Source organism: Apis cerana, linkage group LG10, assembly GCF_029169275.1.
Source record: "Apis cerana isolate GH-2021 linkage group LG10, AcerK_1.0, whole genome shotgun sequence".
Lineage (NCBI taxonomy): Eukaryota > Metazoa > Arthropoda > Insecta > Hymenoptera > Apidae > Apis > Apis cerana.
This window is the reverse complement of record NC_083861.1, coordinates 10,506,233-10,517,236: the sequence shown is the minus strand read 5'-3', so window position 1 is coordinate 10,517,236 and position 11,004 is coordinate 10,506,233. Positions and strand designations below refer to the sequence as shown.

The window sequence follows — 11,004 nt, the reverse complement described above, 5'->3', positions numbered from 1 at the left end:
TTTTCAATAAATTTTTTACCTTTCTCCTGTTTACGCTTTTTACAGCGATCAATATGATCCTTAAGTTGTATCCTAACTTGTCTCTCCGTTGGTTGGTCCCGAATAAACGGATGTTTAAGGAGTTGTTCCGTATACGGCCTTTGATGATAATCTTTTACTAAAACCGTTTCAATAAAACCGTGGAATTTCTTCGCCCACTTTTTCGACTTGAGCCTTGGTGGTGGATTACGTGGGATCAGAAATAAAGCCTTTTATGTGAATTAAGCATAATCAATAAAATTAAATTTCACCCTTTTAAAACAGAATAATAATATACAATAATTGTGAAGGATATTTATATATATCTCAGATACTCACCCGCATCGGATGAAGATCGCAAAGTGGAGGTTGTGATTCGGCCATTTCTAAAGCGGTAATTCCCAATGACCAAAGATCACTTCTGTTATCATATGTAGCATCAGGATTTTCATCACAGGCTATTACTTCTGGAGCCATCCAATATGGCGTTCCAATAAATGTATTTCTCCTACCTATTGTCCGATCTAATTGTGCACTAACGCCAAAATCAACTACGATATAACGAGATTAATATTAAAATATAGTTTTAAAAACATTATATTAAATTGAAATATTAATTATTAATATAATAGGGCATTGAAAACGCACCAAGTTTAACTTCAGCATTATCGGTTAACAGAACATTTTGCCCTTTAATATCCCTGTGTATAACTTTATTGCTGTGAAGATAACTAAGTCCTCTCAATATTTCCCGCGATATATACGCAATCCATTCCTCCTTTAAACTCTGGCCTTTAGTTGACTTGACCAGATCTGTAACGGAGCCAGCTCCGCAATATTCCATAACCAACCACAACTGATCATCTTTTCCTGGTGATGACTTCTTCACGAAGGCACCGTAATACGTTGCTATATTTCTGTGATTCGAATACTGTAACATATGATAAAATATAAACAATTTCATCTTATTTTCTTTTTCTATTTAAAACCAACAATATTCAATACTCACCCTTTTTAATACATTAATTTCTAATTTGATTTCTTCCTCTTCATCCTAAAACAAATAATAATAAAAATTGATTAATTTTTAATATAAATAATTCAGATCTTAATCATTCTTATCATTAATCATTTTATAATAGTTAAAAATTATATTAGTCGTTTTCATTAATTTTTGAAGAATATATCTGTAAAAATATTTTTATAATATATATATTATATATATATATATATATATATATATATATATATTATATATATATAAACTTTTGTAATCACAAAAATTAAATTGTTTGTGATATGAAAAATAAATTGAAATTACATAATCAAACGTATTTATTGTCTTCCAAGAAACAATCATCATAAGGCCAAAAACCTTATTATTATTTTCCGACCGCAACCAGATAATAAAAGAATTGTCACTTGTGAATTAAATTATTACTTAGTATACAAGCAGCAACCTTGAATAACCTTGAACCACTTGAAATGGCCCTGAACCACCTTGAACGACACTGAACTACTTCGAATAGCCTTGAACGACCTTGAAAGACCAACATATTCTAGGTCAATGAATTCTTCTTGGAATGGTTAGGCGCATAACTAAATGAAAGCACATAATCTATTGAAAAGTCAAAGGTCGTTTTAAATTTTCAAAGGCATATATTAGATAAAATTTATATAGATTGCAAGATGTTCTTCTCAAAATAACATAATTTCGATAAGAAATATTGATTTTCTAATTAAATTTTTATATTTAAATATATGTAACATTTTCATTTTCAAAGATTTACAAAGTAAATTACCATTAATTATCACTACATGTGTCAATTTTATCATTTTTATGAAATCGATTAAAATCAATGTATTACATAATTCTATTACACAATTCTATTCGTTACAACAAACAAATATACCGATATTAATCTAGTTAGATTAGATATCCATCCAGTGTCGCAAAATGATAAATTATTTAAAATACAAAAAAAACGAGTCACAAAAAGGAATAAAAAAAATGAATGATTATCCCAATTAACAAAGAACAAATATCTGAATCATGGAAAAAGAAAATTCCTAAGCATTTATAGCAATGTTTCCCAACTTGTTTCAAGTTGCGATTTCTTTCTGTAATATTCAAGTAACTTGCGACCCCCTTCTTTCATACAAGGTAAGAAAAATCAAGAGGATCACCTTGATACTTCTGTAAAATATAGCAATGCATATATTATTATATTTTCACTAAAATTAATAACTACTAAAAATTGTTAATTAAAAAAAAGAACAAATACTTTTTAACTCTCAGAGATCATGATTCACAAATTGGGAACCATTAGATTTATGACATTGAGTTATGGGATTTTAAGAATCCTTACTGATGAGTGCATTGGCAGGACGAGAAACACTTTCTTTCTTTTCCTTTTCCGATTTTCCATAACTTAACTTCATTTACAAGTATCGCAGCCAGGTCAACTATAACCTGAAAGCCTGAGTCACCCTATCTTACGTGTCCACTCAGATTACATCCCTCTTTTTCACAAATATAAAGAGAAACATGATTTCGTAGAAAATAGTCATAATCGACGATCAGATTAGATAATGAAAAGAATTCCTCTTCATTGAAATAATCTGAAATGAATTAAGTAAAAAATTTAAAAAATTTTACTATATCTTGTATTGTATTGAGTTAGCAAATCTGCAGAAATCACTCGTTATAAAATAATTTATTAAAATAAAATGAAAAGATGTATTTATAATGATTACACATATAAATCTGATAAATAAATTAATTTGACCAATCACAAAGGAATTTTTATTTGTCATGATGATCTAGCCGCATGAAAATGATAGATAAAAAGAATTGAATAATTTTAACTAGAAATTAATATTACATTTATTAATATTCCAATCTTTTCTTTTATCTGACTAGATAATATAAATAGGAATATTTGCAAACAAGAATAGAAACAAATGCAAAGAAATATTCAATATTTAATATTGAATGGAATATATAATAAAGTTTATGTGTATTTAATGATAAATTAAGAATACAATAAAAAAAATTGAACATAGGAAATCTCATTTAAAACAACTCAACTCTCTGCAAACTTTCTTTCTCTCTCTTTTAACTCTACTCTCATTTCCAACTCTTTCTTTCTTAACTGACTAGTGCACGCATTCTTCGCAATCATTTATCCTTGCATTCTCGCACATTCTCCTTCTCTATTTCTCTGTTTCCCTCATTCAGTGTAACTATTTCTAAAAGACGTTTTAAAATACGTTGATCTAAAAATTGATATATTATCCATTCTTCCATCCTTTACGATAATTGTTTACGATAATCAGAAGTATTCTTCTTTGTATTTAAGAGATTACAGTAATTGACAAAAATCTTCATACATCCTATAAAAAGATCACTTTTATTAAAAATTTATATTTTATTTGTGTTTATTATATAGTCACAACATTCTTATTTATTAATTTTATATAACACGATAATAAATTAATTCTGAATTTTCTTAGCATATAATATACAAACCTTGCAAATTACATAGAATTTTATTTCAATTTTTATAGAACATATCAAGATTTTTGTAGATAACTAATAAATCAAATATTTATTAATATGATCATCTTTGTGGTTTTTGAATGGCTTTAATATTGCTTAATTCTTAAATCCATCAATCATGATATGATTCATTTTAACTTTCATAATAAAGAAGAAAGTCAATGAGACTATTAAAACTGGAACATTTATCAGATAAGAAATTGCAATGAAATAGATAAATATTATTATCTTGTTTGCATCCGTTCTAGAAAATAATAATAACAAGAATAATGACAAAGATACACGTATGATCTCACCAATTTTTAAAATTTAATTAAATGATTAATCAAAACAATATATAATAACAAAAAATATAAATAGTGATTATACATTTATAGATTTGTAAGAAGTGTAGTGATGCATGAAATATATAGCTATTATTATACAACTACTATATGACCTACCGTCGCAGAAAGCTTGAACAAAAGAAAGAAAGCGAAATGAAGCGTGCGAATGGATCTAATTAGTTAGATATATGTTCTTTTATTTTAAGTAACGTTAATTATAATGTCGTATCGTGGTGGCCAGAATTATAAATTGTTTGATTTAATATAATCAATATTTGTAATTTCTCATGAGAAAAGACATTCAAGGATGCAGCAATTTGATAAAATTTTTGAAAGAGATAGTTTTAAAAAAGTATTTTTTATCCATGATAATTTATATCTAGGTATTTACCTCCCTTTTTTTAATATTCAAATGGCTTTCTTTTTCCCTTTCTCCTACACATGACAAAAAAATTTTTTAAAAGAGTACAAAATCATCAGCTAAAAATATTATTCTTTAAAAAACAATCCTCTAAAAGAGGATTCTGATTGAGGATTCTGAATTCTATCAATGATTTAAGATTAGAGATATAATTATATTTTAATAAAAATTACTTACTTCTGTGACGTCCATAACTTTAATGGCTGCCAATTGACCAGTTTTGGTATGCCGACCCTGAAAAATAAAAAATTGAATTATTATTACATATAATTTATTCTTATAATTAAAATGAATAAAAAACATTCTTCATTTACATTCTACAGGAAAAATCACCCATTACTTAATTCATTACTATTTATCTCTTCCTAATTTTTATTTGTGTTACCTCAATTTAACTAGTATTCCACGTCACTTTCTCTTTCTGCAAATTTTCTTCAATATCGTGTTAATTCGATCAACAAATATCTATCTGCATTCCCAACTCCGCCCCCGTACCTTCATCGTACCCCGTAAATTAACTCGCTTATCGCGAGTTATAGATACATATTTCAGAATAGAACTCGAAATAACGGACGAATTCGAATTAACGATGGCTCTACGACGTGCCAATGCCTAAAATATATTCGCTAAAATATCAACAAGAAACATAGCAAAATTTCCATTAAGATTTGCATCATCCTCGATTACAAGCCGCTTTTATACTTTTAAACGGAATTGGGACCCGTGTAACAGGAGAGGATGCAGATCCATCGTGATCGTATCAACGAAGAAAATACATATGAAACAAGATAAACAATGTATGAATAACGAAAAATCGCGAAAAGTTTCGCAATATAATAAACGAAGAAAGAACGGAGAGATCGGATTTGAAGCATACGTGCGAATATGTGTGATTAATTAATTTTAAAAACGATTGAGTAAAAATGGAAAATAAAAAGCGAGAGTATAAAAGAGATAGGAATAATCTGCGGTTTATACGAAAATATACCGTGAAATATTATTTTCCTACGAGATTAAATTTTTATTAACGTTTCGTGCAAATATTGAATAAAACTGGATGGAATTATCAGAAGAAGTAATTAAGAGGATTTTTTTTTTTTTTAATAATAATTTAATAAAAATACGATTCGTTTTCGAAGCGGAAGAAAAAGAATGCATTCTTCGATGAATAATGACATCTAAAGAAAAAGAAATCGAAGAAATCATTATTATTCGATAATTTGCTTTACTATTTTTATCGACACGTAAGTTCTGAAGTGAAACGCTTCGTTGGAAAATAAAGATATGCACGACACGATATTTACTTTTTACAGCCATTGTACCATCTGATGAAGAACAAGGCAGTGGAAACAAGTCACATTCATTGCAAAAATTATGTTAAATTCGTATCTCATTTAAGAAGAAAACTATGGGAACAAAGAGAGCTAAAGCAATATGTTCCCACACGGAATCGACAAAGAATTTCATCCTTATGAATGAGGAGAAACATTTCCTCTTAATGTGCCAGTAATTACCTACTATAATACGATCGACAATATTAGAAACTAATTTAATTTACTTACAATATAAATAAGAAGTCTTCGTCCATAATTTTTTTTTCAACAAACATGTAATAATCATTAATATATCCACGTGAAAAGAAGAAAATGAAAAAATAAATCAAACGTAAAAAAAAAAAAAAATAAGAAAAATGAAATATCGTATGAAAATAATTTAAAAGTATACCCATTATTAAAGAAAATTCGTTTTTAAAGGATAATTTTTAGTTTTAAAACGAGATAAAATAAATGACCTTGAAAAAATTAAAAAAAAAAAAAAATCGATATTTTATTTTAGTAACACATAAAAGATAAAATTTACATTATCACATTGTACGAAATATTCGCATTATTATAATCATTATTTTTCTTAAATAATAAATGAACGAGTGAATTTTTAATTTTTTAAATGAAATATTATGTAAAATTATATCAAAACAAATTCAAATTCATATATGATTTTAATGACTTTCATTAACTCATACAAGATCAAAAATAAATAAAATAATTTGAATATTTCATTCCACACCATTGCATTTAGTCGTACGAATGTATTTCATATTGATAAGACCACATTGCACCTTTATTGTGATTGGCAAGAATACGTTTCTTAGATCTATGAATCACATTTTTCACGCCTTCTGCTAATTTTATCTCGAATATCGGTGGATACGCTTTGTAAATCATTTTGATCTCTAGACTAGATATATTATAAATAATATTTTTAATAAGGCCCAAATTTTGTAACTTTTTTGTAAATTTTTATAATACATTTGTAATAATAGTAATAATAATAATAATAATATATAAGCTACTAATAAAATTAAATTGAAATATGATACTCATCTATAAAATTATTGTAATTAACTAATTTTTATTTATACATTATATAAATTTTTAATGATTATATATAATTCAATTATATGAAATTCTTAATAATACAATTTGATATAGTGATTTTCCTAATATTTGTTAACTTCTATGAAAGATTATTCTATAAAAGACATAAATAATCGAGTACAAATTGACAACAGAGCGTTTAATCGTTTGTACTCATGCGCGTGGCTGTTTCATTCGTTCTATGTCGTCATCAATAGTAGGTCATCGCACTCTTCCTCATTCCCCCTTGTTCTTTATCATTATACACATATACACACGAAAAATAAGAATCATAATATTGTCCTCGTGTCAATATAAGAATAAAAAATTAATTTTTGACCAACACGATTAGTTATGTCATAATAATCAAATTAATAAAGATGTATCATTCTACTTGTTATGATAAGCTTTGCATAAAATAAACAACCAAATTAAATTCATATCAATATACTATAAAAATCTTAATTAATATATATGATAACTTAAAATATGAAAAAAATTTATACATATTATAACATCATTGTTGCTGGAATTCTTCTTGTTTTTCATATTGAAATATTACTACTACATTTTTTGCATCCTTTTAATTAAAAAATTTGCTTTTCATTGCGTCATTTCTCTTTCCTTTTTTTTTTTTTTTTCAATTAAATATTTCATCAAAGGTAAATTCGAATGAATTTTTTGAAATAAGTAATTATCTTCTTTGACTAATTAGTTAAAATTTGTGACTCTTTTTTTGACAAAATTGAAAATACTAATATATATTTTTATATGATTTATGCATTTAAATTTTTTTCAATTTAATTCATTTCAAATCATTTTTTAATTTCAAAAATATCAAAAAATTGTAAAAATATTTTTTTATTGAACAATAATTTATTATTGATAAATTAAAATAAGAACTTATTATCTTTAAGTTTTTAGTAATAATACTTAATATATTTACATAATATATGCATATAAATAAAAATCATTCTGTGAATTACATGTGACAAAAAGTGATCAAAGAAAAAATTTTGATATAACTGCTTCTTTCTCTAGCATTTTTTATTAAAATTTTGAATAATTTATATAATATCTTTGATCAATTTTTTAGATATTTTTCATAGATTTCTAGCATTTATCTATTACTTATTGGAAATAAATATAAAATTAAAAGAAGTATTTTGTTTATATTTTCCTTCACTTTAAGTAATAAATTTAGTAAAAAAAATAATAATAATAATAAGAAGAGAAATAATGTTAAAATATATAAAACATTAATATTCTTTTATTTAAAAAAAATTTATATATATAAATATTCTTTTAGCTTGAGAAAAGAAAGAAGAAAGAAGAATATATTCATATGAATGATAACTAAGGTTAATATTTCAAGAATTATACTGCTTGAAAAATTATTAAAGCTAAAAATCGATACATAAATGAAACATAAACGAAACATGCATATGATAGAAAAAATATATCAGAAGTAAACAAAACATCCAATTGGAACATGAAAAAATTGAAAAAAAAATTAAAAAAGAAAATCAAAAAAATAAAAATCAGAAAAACAATTATATATTTATCTATATTATCCAGGAAGAGATTCTGAAAAATGTATTAAAAAAATTTAATTGTCAATAATACCAAAATAATATTACACAAGATGACTAAATGAAATAAATAATTTTTATTCATTTATTTTTATAATAAATATTTTAATGCTTCTTACATTAATAATATAATTTTTTTTATTTATTACATTTAATTCTACTTAAAAATATTTATACTATATCATCAATATAAATTTTTTGATTCCAACAAATAATCAAAAAAATTATGAATGATTTATAATAGTATTTTATAGTAGTTTATAAAGATTTTTGATACGTGTATAAAAATAAATAAAATTAAAAAATATGAATAGAAATAATATAAACAGAGAAAAAGATTAATATATATATATATATAATATTCAAAAATTTGAATACTAGTTTATCAATAACTAAATATTCTTACTGTAAGATAAATTATTAGCTAATATTTATGTACATTACCAATATAATTATTTTAATAAAATAAAATTCTTTTTTATAAAATAAAAATTTAAAATTATATTTTTTAAAATTACAAGCAATTTAAATGTCACGATATGAAATTTTTAAGATTTAAACAAACATGATTCTTATATAATTAAATTTATTGAAGTGTATATTTAATTATTTGATTATTGATATATTTAATTATTATTTTATTAAAATTTTTTATTTTTTTTTCATTTTTTATTTACAATTATATATATATATATATATATATATATATATATACATGTTATATACACATATAACATGTGTTATACTTAAATTTTTTAATATGTACTTACTTTATAGACTTGACCATAAGTTCCATTTCCAACAACTTCAATTAATTCGAAGATACCTGCAGGTTCCTATAACATAATATATGAACATATTTTTGTTAAAAATATATTTTAATATATAATATATAAAATAATATATATAAAATAAATAAAAAATTAAATAAAATTAAATATATTTAAGTAAATATAACAATTTTTAATAATATTCTATTTCAATATAATATTAATATGTAATTTATCATAAAAATAAAATTATATAGTATTATAATTAAATATTTCTTAATTTACAAATATATTTATTAAAAAACATTAAATATAAAATCAGATATAAAATATTGTTTATTTTATATATTTGTTTAATTCGTATATGAAAATATATCCACCCGCATATGCAATATATGTCGTGTATGTCATTCATAATATGATAAAAAAAAAATATTTTTAAAATAATAAATTCATAATCATAATTATATATTTATTTAATTATATTATTATTTTAAATAAAAATTAAATATTATCTGTTCATAATATTCGATTTAATTTTTTGATAATTATAAAACGCTTCAAAATAAATTAGATATAAAAATGTTGTAAATAAAATAATTTTGAATTTTTTCAATTTGATAACTAAGAAATATCATGATCAAAAATTCAAAAAAATTATTCTTTTATTTCCTTTTTTATATTATACTATTACCAAGAAATAATAATCATCGTTTATTCTTATGAGGTTAATTATGGTGTCTTTGTGTTTATATAGAATATAAAAAATAACTTTTATGTCTCTCTAACAATAGTTGCTTTGAAATGTTAGATCTATATTTGATAAATAAAATACATTAAAAACCCTTACGTACTTTCAAAGCATTCAGATCAATGTCGTCGAGCGAACAGTTGACGCTCGGTGCCAAATTATGCGCCATCTTGATACGCCACTTGCGCTCCTTATGAGATATCTTTCCTACTTAAACTCAGCAAATGCACCGTCTATCCTCTTTTCTATTCCTCCCGTTATTGTTCTTATTTTGACTTTCAATTTAAGCCGTATAAAAATTTAAAAGTATAAAAAGAAAAAGTTACTCGTTGCACTTACACTAACACAAAACACCAGAATCACTAATAGAAATTTTTATTAAAATAATTCACCGGCAAACTTGTTAGAAGAATATTTTTATGAAAATTTAACCGAGTACGATCCAGGGAGAAAGGAAATATACGTAGAGCAATGGCACATGGCGTATGAATGAATTCTAACGATCAACGAAGAAACAGTCTACCAATCAAATTAGAAAACAATAAACCTCCATCACGTTCTTTCTGAACTTTTCATAAAATATAAATGTCAATAATGGCAAGTAACACGGTCACAGCGCTAAGCGCTGGATTATCGTATCGTCATAACGGATGCGGCACAACCGAGCCGAGCCCAAACACCACGGCAGCGGCCGTTCTACGTCCTGTCGTACTGCTTGCTGCACGCCTCTATTCTCCCTCCTTTGCACCCTCTTACTATCTTTTTCATTCTTAGGCGTGCGCATACATGCTTTTCTGTTCTCTCTTCTTAATACTGACAATGTTTTCACTGTCTTTGTTTTCGTGTGCTATGTGATTGTACATCACTACTCTTTTTGACGTCATCCACCATGCTAAACTATGATGGCGGCAAGTACTTCCCTTCCTAATATTCTTATCATAAAATAAAATTAATCAAAATATAAATTTGTCGACATTTTATTCTATTTCTATTTCTCAATAATATTCAATGAATATGATCTATCTTTGTGACATTATATATTTCATGAAATTTTTTTTATATAAATTAAATGAAATATTTAAACAATTAAAAACAAAAAAAAATAACGTTTAATATTTTCGTTAATTAATGTTTAATACATTTAAAT

At 24.5% G+C, this 11,004-nt stretch overlaps 1 protein-coding gene across 27 annotated transcripts in view; it reads right to left on the bottom strand.

Annotated features, from left to right (window-relative positions):
* The window catches only part of LOC108003038 (serine/threonine-protein kinase mig-15), a 30,608-nt gene extending 19,797 nt beyond the window's left edge, over positions 1-10,811 (bottom strand). For 26 of the 27 annotated variants that reach the window (XM_062080409.1, XM_062080416.1, XM_062080422.1 and 23 more), the window contains exons 1-7: positions 9,961-10,811; positions 9,107-9,172; positions 4,505-4,561; positions 1,028-1,072; positions 667-949; positions 358-569; positions 20-248 (exon numbers count right to left, since the gene is read on the bottom strand). In XM_062080409.1, coding sequence (XP_061936393.1) covers positions 20-248; positions 358-569; positions 667-949; positions 1,028-1,072; positions 4,505-4,561; positions 9,107-9,172; positions 9,961-10,026 — 958 coding nt within the window. In that variant the 5' untranslated portion in view covers positions 10,027-10,811. Of the gene's footprint in view, positions 1-19; positions 249-357; positions 570-666; positions 950-1,027; positions 1,073-2,387; positions 2,495-4,504; positions 4,562-9,106; positions 9,173-9,960 lie in introns of those variants that run through there. The other variant, XM_028669292.2, reaches the window with a different exon arrangement.
* Positions 10,812-11,004: the final 193 nt, after the last annotated feature.